Here is a 16,673-nt window from a genome sequence, read left to right on the forward strand (position 1 = left end):
TAGAAAATTGTTCTTAAATAGTAAAAAACGAAATATTTATTACTAGAAGAAAAATATATAATGTCAAAAGTGTATTCTATATTCTATATTTTTGCAAAACCATTATGATTAAATTTCTTCCAAAAGATGTATGAAGAGGCAATCTTTCTTTTTCATCCACTTCCATTTGTTTGAGCATATATAATTAGTTTTTGATTAATAGAAATCATCTTGAAATCTCCAAAACTTGCACGACAAATAAGTTTCAAGGATTCGTTATTCGAAAAACAAGTATTCCTCTTTTAAAAGAGATTAGGGAATTTTCATTTCAATTTATGATGAAACGTTTACAAGATTCGACAAATATGTTTCTATCAACAAATTCGGGGAAAGTAATAATATCGATGCTTTGATGAAACAATAATTGTGATTTCTAAATTAAAAGTGAATTTTGAGAGATTATTTTACTTATTAAATTATTTTTGTTCCCCTATTTTTTCCCTAACTTGTATTTTTTTATTTCTCAGATTTTATTTTATATAGTTATTTAGTTACATTATGATATTATTTAATATATACCATAGAGTTTGAATGGACTATAATACTGAAACTATAACACTAATAATAAAGAAAATATAATATTCTGAACTCTTCATATTCTTTTATGTGCAAATGCTGTTTCGTTTTCATGAGACAATATACACTTTAATATATGTTTAGGGCATATTTTATAGGAAGCTGTATAAGTTATGCAGAATAAATTGCGGTTTCCATCGCATATTAAATTTTTCCAATGAAATATTTAATTATATAATATTTCTTGATTAAAGATTTAATTCATTCACGAAAATCTTTAATTCATTACAATGAAATAATATACAATTTGAAAATGTAAAATATATATTATCATCTAATAGTTATGAAATACCATAATCTTTGACGATGACAAATGAAAATAAATATTGATCATGATTTATACGTAACAATAAGATAAATTATACACAAAAGATATTAAAATATGGATGTCTGTATACATTGTGGACATTGCACACCATATCTTACAGAATTCCTGGACTATCCCTAGACTGTCATCCACGATCCTTATATGCAAACAGAGATAGTGTCTGTAAATCTCTACATGACTCAACACCTTGACCGCAGCACGAATTTTATTCATCTGAGCTTTTAGCGAGAAAAGCACGGTATGCATACTTAAACAGTAACACTAAATCCAAATAATTATACGAACGTGAATATTATTCTTATCTGCTAATCCAAAACTTACATTATGAAAGTATAAATAGGATTTCTTGATCCATAAAAAAAAAACGATAAATAACGATATTTCAATAAGAAACTTAATTTTCCAAGCACTCGATAGATAACTAGGTCAAGAAATAAATTCTAATTATTTAATTTTATTCCCTTATATTCTAATTATCGTTGAAATATAATTTATCGATCCTCTCCGAGTATCTGCATAAACAAAGAATCAATAAAACTCTGTTCGAACAAGGTGGTTTTGAAACGGACAAACTTCATGCTCGGCAACCGCAATTTATTTCCAAACAATCTAATAATTAACCATGTGTCCACATGTGGCCAGAGCCATCCGCCGCCAATCCCAGAAGGCACACCTCAAAGTCAATTGTTGCAACCTCATCAAGGATAGATAGGCAGCGGGCCAACTTCAGCATGCATAATGCACGACGTATTGTGCAGATTTTCCCCGCTGCAATTCGCGGGATGCAGCCTATCCAAAATTGAAATCACGCGACGCCCCCGATGGGAGTTGACGGAGATCGTGGTCGAGCATATAAGGCGGCTGAAAATATCGATGGAACAACTCGGCCTTCCCATAGATATCGCCATTTTACGAGAGAGCCTATCCATGCCATCGACGTCGAGAGAATACGAAAAGGTGGCCAACTGATTTTCCACGAAGCAATTTTTGCTTCTCTCAGACACGATGAATTTATTTAATAAGTGATTATTAGTGAAATATTCGAATAAGGAAGTTATGTTATTGAGATGATGGGTGAAATGGTTTGTGTTATTTTGAAATACGTTTTTTCAGTTAGAATTTTGAAAAATGTCAATCGAAATTCGAATTTAAGAATTATTAAATTGAGACAAGGATTAATTATTGTAGAGAGATATAACGTACGAATTGAAATTAGGTAATTCAAGTCAAAGTTATGATTCGATGTTCTGAGCAATTTAAAGAAAGATATTATTGAATCACGTTGGAATGCGAATAAAATTTTTGTAATATCGGCTAATAATCACTGGTTGGATGAAATCATGCGTACGTAACAGCAGTTATCAGTGTTAAATTCAATAGAAATCGTTCGATCCTTAATTAGTGACGTGGAATATCAACGGTTCTAATAAAGTCTTTCTATTAAAACTGTGTCTTTGTTACAATTATATAAAATATTTTTTATGTTTTATTGAATAATCTTGAAAATATGTATAATATGTATTTGATTTAAAGCATGAATACGAATTTTTTTTGAACAGATTTAATAATTGATATGAAAGCTTTTATTCTCATAAATATATATTTGCTCTTTTCTTACTATTTTGTAGTTTTTATTTGTTCTTATTTATCGAACATAACTGTAAGAAAAGATATGTAAGAAACAATTTTGCGTGCATAAAGTATTCAAAAACTTTTCTCAAGAATTTTCTAATATTATTATATATTTTACAACTTTTGTATCTCTTTTAACGTACACAGAGAAACTATTAGAAGATTAAACAATTGAATTTAAATATATTTAATATGTGTTCCATTTTAAATAAAATAATACTTATTCCCTTCACTAACAAAAACATTTTATCTTTTGAATAATGAATACGATTAAAATTGAAATTTCAATAAACAATCTGATCACATGTTGGTAATTGTTTTCCTTTTTCAATTACAGTATTTTATTTTCGTCGTTAATAAAAAAGAATCAATATCGTTCAATGAACTAATAAAAAAAAAAAAAATTCCGCATCGTACATGCCATTAAATATTCGCTTTCATTTGCCAAATCAATTACCAAAAATTGCCACAGAATGAATTGAATTTGAAACAATTAAAGAACACACGCGCATGTCACAAATTAAGGATTAAACGAAATACCATCAAATTTTTTTTCATTTTTTCCCCGTTTACTTTTGCTCTAAATACAATTGGTATAATTAATATTGTTGCAAAAAGAAATAAATAAATAAAACACGTAGCGTATTTTTGCAAATGAGAAAATATGTATACGAATCACACGTATAATCCCATTCGGAAAGAATGAAATATTAAATTTTGCATCTCGAGAATTAAATACACAATGAAATTCATAATTGAAATTTGGATATATCGCCAAATTTTCGTCATATATATTTATTCCTTCGAATATCTATTAAAAAATATCTCCAAATAAACCATTACGAGGATAATATCCTACGTGAAATATTCATGGAATATTTTGATCGAATTTATCGACGTGTTTAAGACCACGATATCCCATTTATTTCTCCTTAAATTCAATATTTCCGAATTTCGTCGAAAAACACACGCGACAACAAAGAGTCTTAAAATAAATCTGCAAATAGAGATTAGACACCTAAACGAAACTATTGTACACAACTACCGTGAACACCCTCTAAAACACGAAGCAATATTTCCATTCATAATCGAGAAGAGCATTTTCGTTCACCGTCCGAACAAAAGCAATTATCTCGAAGCGTTAATCAAACCAGGGTCGAAGATCGAGGAAGCTCAATACCAGGTCGATCTCATTAAAACACAAAGATTGATGGAACGAACCAGATGTTACGTAGAATCGATAATTCTCGACGCCGCCTGATTCTGATCGAAGAAGATCGAAGAATCGAAGAATGATATTTCACCTATTTTTGAGATTAAAAAAAATTAAAAAAAACTCGTCGAGAAGTATATAGTATCAAAAATTGTCATTGTCCATATTTTAAAAAATATTCAAATACTTATTGCAAAATTAAAATTTCTTAATATACGTTTCAACTTTTAACGTTCAAAAATCCATAAATATATCTGATGGACGTGGACAATTTTCATATCATATCTCTCAATCTATCCAAATTTATCCATATTCCACTGTCACTTATCGGATAAGAGACACATTGAGGAATCGTTGGAATAATTAAAGGGAGAGACGTCGAAAACGTGTAATTATATTCGCAATGTCGTCCGGCCGTTCGAATCGAACATATCGACCGACCATCGATTTCGATTCGATCCCTAAAAAAGAAGAAGAAAAAAAAAAAGAAAAAAAAAAGAAAAGAAAACACCTGTTACCATTTTTCCAAATATCTTTCTGTCACGGAACGCGATAAGTACAGCTCGATGGCGTTTCAGTGGCGAGATAGATAGGTGGTAAATATATCGTAGAAACATAATCCGACTAAATCAATCAAACAGTCGCAAGACTCCAAGTGTATGTGTATACATACATACATATACAAAGAGAGATAGACAGATATAGAAAGAAAGATAGATAGAGATAGACAGACAGAGAGTATACATATCGTGTGTATGTGACAATTCGAAAAAAGTATCAACGGAAGAATAGAGAACTAAAAAGAAAGAAAAAAAAGAGAGAGAGAGAGAGAGAGAAAGAAGGTGTATTATTGTTTGGCTGGTGTGATACTTGGCAGGCAAGGCATGCTACGAGTTACGTTACCTAAGGTGAGCTTCTCCCCGGAATCTGGCGGAAGGGTGAACCCCAGGAGGGCCATGCTCGATATCAGCACGCACGGCACGATCAGGTTGAAAAAATAGTAGAGGGTCCTTCTTCGTATCTGTATGGTGAATGTGACGTCGACGTAAGGCTCCGGACAGCATTGGTACGTTATCGTGTTCTTCTTGCCCGGCATTCCTGAAACACAAAGCGAAATTTAGTTAGTAAATTTGACAATATGTTTAATGAACACGATTCAATTGGGATAAATCTGTGTGACAGATTTTTGACTAACATATTTGAACATATTTTTCGATCAAATTTACTTGGTATGGATCAATAGTACAAGATTGATTACTATACATTGTTATACATATTTAACTCGAAAAAGATTTTAAATGCTTAAATCCATCGTAAAATTTTTATTTTTCTAACATTCACGTTATAGATTTTTCTCGTATGAATTTTACAAATTTAACAGTACCTCGACACCTAAGTGCCTAACGTGATTTTAAACGGCAAGATATAGAAAAGAATTGTACACAATCGGAGGGTATCGCACCATTAGATAGACAGATCCTCGTCGAATCGTTTCCAACGAAGCTCAGGGAGAAATTCAAATCATCCGCTGCCACACCTCTCTTGTTCCCGTTCATGCAGCGCGCCGCTTTTGACCGCGTGTGAAAGTGAGTTTGGCGACTGTTGCACGCGACGGTGTAATTTGGCACGGTGCAAATTCCGATAGGAGTTTAAACACCCGTTGCGGACCGAATACGGTAATTGTGTTAAGTGCTTACCCTTGGGAGATGCGTGTTTCACTGGTTTCGACAATGGAAATCGATATGAATTTTAAGCGAGTCTTTTTCAACGAGAAATTCTATTCTATGCTATTCTTTTACGATGAAAAAGGAGCAGAGCTTTATTGTTTTAATTACTCGAGCAAATTGTGTTTGAATTTCAAAGTATCAGGATAAACAATATTTCTTTAAATCGATCACTCATTATCAATCCTATTAATTAATAATTTTAAAGATAACTAACACCCTGGATGATATGATAATAGTTTCACAGTATCAAGATAAACAATATTTCTTTAAATCGATAATTCATTATCAATCCTATTAATTAATAATTCTAAAGATAACCCTGGATGATAATATGAATAGTAGTTTCAAAGTATCAAGATAAACAATATTTCTTTAAATCGATCATTCATTACTAGAAAATATCAATCCTATTAATTAACAATTTTAAGTTTGAATCCACACTGCATATCAGATATTGATAACTGATACTCTGGATGATAATACGAATACGAATGGTCGAGATTCTCAGTTTCGAGGACAATTAACTTTATATCACGAGACTTCGTGTTTCTCCCGAACGAAATCAAGATTGAGAACGATACAATCGTAAACGGAAAGAACAAATTGTATAATTAACATTCGACCTCTAATTTTGATCAAGCTGACTGCGGCGCACGGTTTACATGGCTCGCTAATTTCGCGAGCAACGTGCATCGTGCGCGTGACACGAACTCTCAGACTAATTTCGAATTACGAGGGGGGAGCATGCATCGTTTGGGGTGGCCGAGCATAGTCATAACAGAAGTAACTGGGAAAATACGAGCACGATGCCTCGTGACTTGTGTTTAATTGTTTTTACGAGACGATTACATCTGTTGGAAATCTTACGGTGTCGTTTACAGTCAAGTAAAATTATTGGCGAATGAAACGATGCATTTTTTAACTAAGAAAAGATCATCGAAAATTTTTTCTTATATGAATTTTGTTTTTAAGAAAGTTAGATTACTCGTTCTTCTAGAAATATATTTATCTTGAACTTAAAATTCGATTAAAAATTATGAAAAACTTCGAACAGTTATAATTCTAAAGATAATGATATCATGAAATATTATATCTACTTATTTTTTATATTCGAGATGATAAACGTTAAATTTATAATCGTTAAAAAAAGTCAACGATTATATCTATAAAAAGTTGTCTTTGATAAAATAGCTAGTTTCAACGATTCTATCCTACTTTATGTGTATATTTCCAAAGTGTAATTTCACTTCTTTGTTCGAAATAAAAAGGTTTAATATCGATTGAAATAACATATGTGCACAGATATCATAAAATTTAATAAAACATGTGATAGATATCGAAAGGGTCTTTTAATTATCTCTAATTAAATAATGTCTCTCACGATTTTCACCTGATGATTCAAGGATAAGAAAAGGAGGACGTTCACTTGTTGCTGAATCTTTGGAACACTTTTTCCTGGCATTTATACAAGCTAATATTCCGCATGATTCTAGTCGTGAAATAGAAGCTGCATCTGTGCCTGCCTTATTGTGCAAATGTGCAATTTTAATTATTTCGCTGCACACGCTTCTCTATGGGATCGTGGATGACTTTTACTGTTCGCAATTTTATGCAAAATAGTTGTATTTCTTTCTTCTTGTTTTTTTTTATTCTGTTTTGTGTATTTCTAAAATGAATTTCAGAATTTATAACTTTATTTTGTGCCTTTGTGACATTTCTTTGCTTTTAAATAAAAATATCAACGTGGCTTTGACAATATCGAAAACGATATAAAATAAAAAAAGAAAAAAGAACATATGTTCGAGATATCTTGATAATTTATTTTACTTTTGCTTTTATAAAAACGATTTCTAAGAAGAATAGTATACTTGTTTAACAATAATTCTATTAATTTTCTCAGAAGAAAAGAAATATCCTTTCATAAATTATTCATTATTCACAATATCTCTAAAAGTATTACACTGGGAGCAATCTCAATATAATATTGAAATTTCGAAGATGATTCAAGAGAAAAACATGGATATTGCAACATTTTCAATAATAACATCAAAGCCGAGCATCATTTCCAGTTATGCATTTATGCAAAATCACTCTCCTCCGAGTCATATCAACTTTGCATCGTCTTACAGGATATTGCACACACTCTATTCCTCGCCATCTATGTCAAATCACCCAACATATTCAGCAATAAACTCACCGTCCACGAAACTACCTCCAGACACTCACCTCGAAGTCATCTCGACCCACCTTTTCATTCTCGAGGCAAGTATCACGGTGAGAATTTTCACTGTAAGCCTTAAAAGAGGAAAGTATTAAGGCTAGATACAGGCTAGAGTTTGCTACGCTACACATTGAAAAAATTTATTAACGCAATTTCGTTAAGATTATCGCAACCATTTTCCATTATTCTTCGGTTTCAGATTCCTGGCCAAGCGTTTTCATACACGTTCACAAAATCGCGAAGAAAATTCGAACAACACTACGAAACTATCGTGACGAATAGCGATGGGTTCGAATATCTCGCGAATGGGTTTGGAAAATTGACTTGCAAAATTCTTTTGTATTTAAAATCAATTTTCTTCCAGTTATTTTTGAAAATATTTATTACAATTCGTGTACGATCAAGTTACATTTTTCATATTGAGACTGTATAAAGTAAAATTATAAATCATCATCAGCGATTCTAGATCTTTCTGATTCTCATAATTCTTAAGTATTAAGTAACTTTATATTTGAATCATTCTAATTTCGATCTATTTTGAAAAAAAATAGTTCTTTCCTCGATACTTAAAGTTTACGTCGTTTATCGCTTAATCCAATACTGATTCGATCCCATCGCTATATCGAAGAAGAGTCAAGAGTGAATCGAAAGAGTGAATCGCCCACCAAATCGTGGACATCGAGATTCCAAGGGCCGTAAAACGATTCGAGGCTTGTTCAATCGCCACATCGATTAGAGACTTTATGATGCACGACGGCACGGAAGACGATGAGATATCTTTATCGCGCAACGACGGTTTTGGGATTGGAGGAGCGTGGAAGTGGGTTTCTAACGACTTCTATCAGCATTCCTTTACGCGCCAGTGGCACGAATATCGCGCGCGGGAAAACGAAGAATGCATTTTACCGTGGAAACCTGGAAATTGGCTTCCTCTGTTGAAACATTATTAAGAAACGTTATGTGGCGGAGGTATTCACAAATAGGAGGAGTTTTTGTTATGGCCAGAGAAAATTTCGTGAGAATTGGATTCAGAACGGAATGACGAGGGTTGAGATCAACTTGAAACGATATCCATTCTAGTTTTATAAAAATAAGTCTGTGTTTATTTCAGATAATTGTGTTTCTTAATGAATTCATTATGTATGTATGAATATGTATGTGAATATTATGAGTGTGCAGGGTGCAATGCATTATAGTCATTTTCTTTCTTATAGGAATGGAATGCCACTATGAAGAGGGAAAAATTGATATTATTTGATAGGATTTTAAAAAAATCAAATGTATGTAGTATGATTAAACTTATTTTGCAAAGAATCTTTTTAAGAAGGAGAAGAAATTTTAACAATAGGGAAAAGTAAAAAATTGAAAATCAAAATAAAATAATGTAAGGCACACAATATATTTTAATAGAGATATTTAAAAAAAAAATGCTTTTTTATATACTTATGTTCCAGTCTTATTATTATATTGAACAATAATAAGACAGAATCGATTAATTTAAAATAATATGAAATTTAAAACATTACAATTCGATTTTCTATTGAACTTGTATCATCACGATTCTCACGATTTTCTAATTAATACAGAAAATTGAAAATATTTAAAATGTTTCATGGATGGAATTTAATGTTTGCAACTGGAATTTTCGATGGATCAAATATTTAAAATAATGTCCATGACGATATGGAATATAACTTGCATCAACACTTCTACGTTCAAACGTGTTAATACTTCAAATTGACATATATTCTATTACAGTGTCAAAATCAGCGTATAGAATGGAAAATGGATTTTCGATAATCCATTGCTGTTAGAACTAGTTGGTACGAGTTCGGTTTGCGATCCATCGTTGCTGCTAGAACTAGTTGATTTGCAATTTACAATAGAATATTGTTGTAGAAAATGCTACAAAGAACTTGCAAACAACTTGATTTTCAACAATGTAGAATTTAGAAAACTATAACGAGGATGATATTTTGAAAACAACTAATGATTTATACATATATTCTAATTGATTTTTAGCACTCAAAATTGGAATTGCAAAATTTTTTTTAAAAATTATTATTTTTATTAATGCATTACAAAACTGATAATAGAAATTTTATCTCTATATCTATATTTAATAATATTTTTGAATATAGAAATAATAAAATATATCTTATTTGTAAAAATAGTAATAATATAAAAGAATTTTTCCAAAATAATATTAATATTATTTTAATTTTATACGTTTTATACAAACATATATATTACATTATATATGTTTTTAATATATTCTTTTCTCTATGTATCTGTCTGATTTAGTACTGAGTTGAGCTACTTGTCGGTGCTGATAGTTATTGACTTATATTCCTTGCTCCTGAGCTAAGTTTAATAGTCGTCTAAGATATGATATATCTGTTCTACTTGCTGTTGAATATTGAAGTAAATTATTATTACCTGAAGATAAATTTACATTAAATTCGAAGACATCTCGAATAACTTGTATTTCGTTGTTAAAATTTAAACTAGTGGAAGATTGAAAATATCTACATAATTTCTATGGACATTTAATAAAACTTTCTTATTACTTGAAAAATATTAAGGCAGTGAATTCAAAATTCAAGATCATCGTTACTGCAATAATTCTCATTTTACTAATAATATTACTGAAAGATAATGATATTTTTTTTTTTGCGAAAAAACTTCAATGTTGAACAAAAATTTGTATATAAATTTTAAGAATATGTATAACAATTTACATGGATATTTACGAATATTTACGAATTAATACAAAGTGTTTTAAAAGATAAGAAAAAGTTTGTTAATTTTTTATTGTATAAAGAAATGATATATACGTGCTTTATATACGTATATATAGTGTATATAAGTTTGTATTCATGATACCAGCTTGTTTAAACAACGCGAAAATTCATGTCACGAAATCTAGAATATTTATTCAGTTTGAATAAAGTTTCAGTGTAAGAACTGATAAGACTTTCATTTTCTTTCATGCTAAAAAATCAGCATATTTTCAGAAATTTCGAAACTAAATTTGACTAATTGATAAAAAAGGAAAGGATCCAAGATTTTAGATTACTATTTCTCTCTCTCTCTCTCTCTCTCTCGCGTATTCCTCAATAAAAGAATAATGATATGAAAAAAGAAGAATCATAACTGATTAAATAACGATCAAAACGTTTGAAATTATTGAAAATACCATTAAATATAATATTTAAAAGGAAGAAATACATTCATATTCAACAATCGCCTAATTATTACACTGAAAGAAATGAAACGAACAATCGTATTCTTCCAAATGAGATGTATTGTGACCAACGAACTGTTTGCACATCATTTTACATTCGTTTTACAACATTTACACACTACTCAATTAAATCCAATTCCATTAAATTTATCCGTCATCGATTACCGAAATTCGATACTTTAACTTGTCTTCTCGAATTCTTTATACTATTTTTATATCAAAGATTAAAAAAAATATATATAATCCAGATGTACTCACCGATCAGGTACCATTCTCCATTCGTGATAAAATCGGACAGGTCACCGCCCGTCTCCGAGCTGAGCACGAGGTCGACCTAACAACGTCAAAGTTCGATTAACAGAGGCAAACATCTATGGCCGTGGCATTTCTGCTAGGTCACACACAGAGAAGCGGACATACATGCACGTGCGACAGCTTTATGTCACTTTTCGCTTTCTACACCTACTACCACCATCGCTTTCGCAGCAACTACGGACAGCAGAATAAAATGGCGCGCGGTGTTGGTATTCGATAAAAATCGTGCGAGGAGAAGGTTCGAGGAACGTTGACGTGTCGTGAAGGAGCGTTTCGTGTCTGGTTGTATAAAAAACTAGGTAAAATCCGCGGCCATCGACAGACTGAGCCTCTGGATTCTTCTTCGACAATGAGAGACACGTCTTCTCCGCCGAGTTTGTTAAAAAAGAATGTACGTTTGATAAAAGTAAAATCGTTGATCTCGAAAGTATTTCTTTAGAAATAGTTTTATTCACAAATTCTCTTTAATTTCTTATGGTCCATCTGAGGATAAGAATTTCTCGAAAATTGCTCTTGATTGGATACAGTAATTTAGCTACGTTTCAAGAACCACTTGATCAATTATTTTAATCCATTCTCTATTTTTGCTTCTCCATGTTTATCGAACGATCCTTCGCGCGAAATTAAAGGAAATTCACTATAATTTATTCTCATTCGTTCCCTTTTTCTTTCATAAAATCTTGTGGAATTTTTGAGGTCCCATTTCACGATTGATTGTATATAGGATTGATATATTTACGTTTGGAAAATTTATGTTTCGCACACGTTGCAGACATGATAAATTGATTGTTGCATTGGTTCATCATCAACCCTTGTTGAAGCTGCTGCGCTGACGAAATTTCGAAATTTTCTCTTTGAAGGAAACACGAGTGGTACACGAAATATATAAATTTTATCTTGATTTATACTTTGATTCGTCTTTTATCGTTTGATTTGTGTAAATAAATTATTGGTAAGAATTAACAATTGCTAATAAAATTATTGATAATTAATAAGAAGTAACGTTATTTACTTTTTTTAAATAATTCAAAACAATACGTAACTCCAGTTATATAGAATGTTTCAGTTTTTCCTGAGTGAATTTCAGTATAATAAATAGTATAGAATGAAAGTATTGTATGGAAAGTATGTAATTTTGAAATAAAATTTGCATTTATAAAATAGAAAACTGTCTTTTTCAATTTTTGATAATTTTTTATAATAAAACATTATCAATTTTTCAAACGTAATCTCTTCGAAAATAATATCTTCATTGAAATCTTTTTATTGTTAATTTTGTTTGCTTTATTTTAATCCATCTCTTTAACATTCTAAACGAAATAATATAGTATAATTGAATAATTCGCGGTAATTATTTTGATAAAAACTTCTTCTTATTATAAATATTTATACATCAAGGATTTTTAAATTTTAGAAAAATCCATGGAAAATACTTAAATATTTAAATAAATTTCCACAATCTTTTCTTTCTTCGACATTTTAAAATATATTTTTCTTGCTTTTCATTTACACTCAAAGAATATACTTTGACAAAATTTTCCTGGAAAAAAAAATATCCTACAAAGTTTCGCTACCTTTTCTCTTTCAAGAATATTCACCGATATCCTTTTTTTCCTTTTATTCTACATGCAAAAAAAAAAAAAAGAAAAAAAAAAGAAAAAAAAACGACTCACATGAAATACCGAAGCTACCCCTCAAAGAATGCTTGTTTCATCGTAGAATGCTTTTTAAACGGTTTCTCGGTTCCCTTTAAGCTTCTCGTTTATCTGTTGCTCTTTGATCGAGAGCCAAACGAGATGTGGTTTAACGTGTTCTAACTTTTATGACCGGCATTTCCATCCTCCTTCATCGTCATGTATCGTTGATCGTTTTAAAAAAGAAGAATCGTGTTTCTCGTTCATCTCGAGTTGCACATTAACCTTTTCGACACTAATGGAACATCGTGTCTCAAAGTAACTTTTAAAATGGATTGCTTGCAATTTTCGATCGAATACTAATGACAAGATTTATTGAGACATATATTGAACAATATTAAACATTACATTAGTATTCTATAATACTATTAATGAACTACTATTATGAATAATATTATATGTATTGTAACTATAATAATACTATTCAATAGAATACTAAATCTCAGTAAAATAAACTTTCAATATTATTTAAAATATTTATTGAAACAGTAATTCAGAGAATTGAGATTATTAATCTCATTTTAAAATTAAACTCAATATTATTTGTAATTAATTTACTATCTTCCTTTGCATTCCTGAAAAGAATAATTCGTCTCGAAAGTTTACAAAATATGATTCAATATACAAATATGATTTATAGTTGAAGAGAGAGAGAGGGAAGAGCAAAGATTGCTCGAGAATTTCTTTTTATCCAAGTGATCGAGGAAATTGAATAAATTGTTCGATGAATTGAAAGAAGGTGCATAAAAAAGTCAGAGACGAAACGATGATCGAGCTCAATTTGCCTCGAAGCGATGCTGACATTAAATTGAAATTTCACGAACTCGATTAAATCTTTTTGCCGATTATGCGTATTGGAAGACGTTTTTAACTTTGGTTTAGTCGAATGAAAGAGTATCTTTTTTTTTTCATTTAATGATTCCATATTGTTCGAAGTGGATCTTTAAGATTTTTTTTTTTTATATAAACGTAATGATGACTTTGTTTATACGTGTTGTTCAAACTCAAAATAATAATTCTATAATACTGAAAGATCTCTGATAATTATTTGGAATATTTCGTTTGAAATTTTAGAACGTTAGAACGAATGAATGTGTAGAGGAATTTTGGACCAGAGCAAGTGGTTTTTGTACGAAAAATATTAGCTCTTCTATCAAACTATTTGTTGTAATAATATATTTCGAATGTTTGGAATGTTCACGGCGGAATTTATTCCTCAAAATAAAAGTTTATATATATATATTCTTTCCAATTGAAAACATTTTTTGAAACTAATAATAAATAATGATGAATCTGAATATCATTTTCAATAAATTGAAAATTCTTTTCCTTTGCAAAATTAAATATTTGAAATACTTTTTAATTTTGTATACATAATTCGTTATTCGTATTTAAAATATTTGTTATAACCAAATATAACATTGATATAAATTTTATTTGAGATTATATCATCATTCATCTTTTTCACATAATCATCACAATATCTGTCCTTTTCCATATTTTCACAAATTTTCAATTTTTTTTGCACAACGTACAGAATTGTTAATCTCTTGAAATTCATCAGGATGTACGAAACATATATCTGGAAGTGGTTCTCATTTCGAACATTTATTCTCGAGGGAATGCAGCTTAGCTTATTCTATTTGTATCGAGACTAATCGTCGTATTTTGCGTGCATTGAAAATTTCTATCTAAGTGGAGTTACGTATTGGCAAAAACGATATCAGTTTAAGATATATAAGATAAAATCACATAAATTGTATATGAAAATAAAAATTCTGTACAATCTAAAATGATTTTTACGTATATGTATACAAGATAAATATTGTTTCTGAAATCTACTCTGATTCAATTATTCTTCATATTACTCATTATTCCGATACTTTTCACGATTAATATTTCTCGAGAATAAACAACTCATATTTAAAAACAGTATCTTGTAAACGTTTCATAACACTTTCGAGAAAAATTTATCGAAACAGCAAGGAATAAAATTTCCACCAACCGAGAGATTTTTTGCTCTTGCACAACAAGTATTATACTTCGAAATAAGGTAAGGAACAATTCCAAGAGATCTCTATCCTTCTTCCTAGAACGAATGCAACGAACGACAAACTTCATCCGCGTTAATTTTGCACTTCGCACAATTCTCAAATTTCATATCCCCGGGAAACTTTGCACGGTTAAACACGAGCCGCGCAAAATCTTGATTTCCCAGGCGGTTCCAAAGTGGTTCTTAGAAACGTCGCGGAAGCGTCATGATATTTCACTCGGGGCGGGGATACGTCGTTCGTTTCGATTGCCATTTCTCATCGGCCGGCGAAGAAATCGGGGGGGCTCAGCCTCTGTTTGAAATTTATCGGCCCATGCACGATTGACAATTAATCCTGAACCGGTGACAGGTGACTCGAATGCGATTCACGTTGACCGTTTTTGTCCCGACATATCAGGCGAGATATCGATTACCGTAGAGAACCGTGTCTCGCTCGCTCTGCGACGAGAATAAAGCAAGTTGAAATCGAAAGGGGTCGAAATGTAAATAGAAAGGATCCTTGTTATGTATAGAGAAGATTCTAAGCGTTTGTAGATTGGGAAAACAATCTTTTCCATGTAAATTTAAGGGCGTTTCCATTTCGTTTTATGAAATTGAATCGATTAAAAATATTTAAATATTTTATCAGAACATTTTATAGAAAGTTTTCATGAATGTATGTGTTGCATAAAATTTGGAAAATGAAAATTAAAATAGGTAAGATTAGATGTAAAGTAAAAGTTTGAAACAAGTTCGAAAATATGTGCAAGAGTCAATAAAATGTTTAGTAGAATTTTAGATAGAATTTTTATTAATGAAAATCACTTGTTTAGGCGTTGTTCAAATCTTCAAAAAAATATACAGTATCGATCGACGTTACGTTGATTTACGTTGAAAAAAAAGCATTAACATATCCGACAAAAAAAGGACAATATTTCCTTATATTTGGATTCACTTCAAATATCTACTTTTGGAAAAAATTTTTCTCCAATTGCTCTCACATTTCGACAAGACACGATTCAACGTCAAAGATATCATGCTACACATGTCGAAATCTCTATTTTTCGAAACACCGTTGCACAACAAGTATCCAACAAAGTGAATAATCCAAGCAATTTCTCCAACTTAATCGACACAATCCCGGAACACCGATCGATGTATTCAATCGTCGGCTGAGAATTAACCTTGCCCGAATGTAATCGCGTTCGGCGATAATTACCAAATCCCGAGAGCGATTGAATGGGGGCTCACCGGTTCAGGATCAATGCGAAACGCGATTAAGCGGAGTTTTCGCCTCAAAGGTTTTCCACCGCGGTTGCTATATCACCTGATATATTATTTGCTGTGGAAAGGATGGAAAGGGGAGCACGACGACGACAAATATGCATTCCAATTCGCATACGGCTGCGAACATCCGGCCATTGACCGTTTCATCGAAACTTAACTCGTTCGAAACCCCGTTACGGACCCGGATACGATCATTTGGAAACGTTGCACAAATCGAAGGATGTTCGAAATCTGGTGTGATCGAGAGTTTAATATTTTAGAAACTGTTAAAAATTGTTAAAAATTGGAAATCTAGGTAGTTTAGAATCAGCCTTAAGGATAATGACAAAAAACTACGTTAATTATCACTTGTTACGTATTGG

At 31.1% G+C, this 16,673-nt stretch overlaps 1 protein-coding gene across 1 annotated transcript in view; it reads right to left on the minus strand.

Annotated features, from left to right (window-relative positions):
- The window catches only part of nAChRalpha6 (nicotinic acetylcholine receptor alpha6), a 336,348-nt gene that overhangs the window by 107,915 nt on the left and 211,760 nt on the right, over positions 1 to 16,673 (minus strand). Inside the window, exons 6-7 of the mRNA XM_031920609.2 lie at positions 11,242 to 11,317; positions 4,692 to 4,886 (exon numbers count right to left, since the gene is read on the minus strand). Coding sequence (XP_031776469.2) covers positions 4,692 to 4,886; positions 11,242 to 11,317 — 271 coding nt within the window. The remainder of the gene's footprint in view (positions 1 to 4,691; positions 4,887 to 11,241; positions 11,318 to 16,673) is intronic.

Source organism: Apis florea, unplaced genomic scaffold, assembly GCF_048593485.1.
Source record: "Apis florea isolate Af1SG1 unplaced genomic scaffold, ASM4859348v1 contig_3783_pilon, whole genome shotgun sequence".
NCBI classification, from domain to species: Eukaryota; Metazoa; Arthropoda; class Insecta; order Hymenoptera; family Apidae; genus Apis; species Apis florea.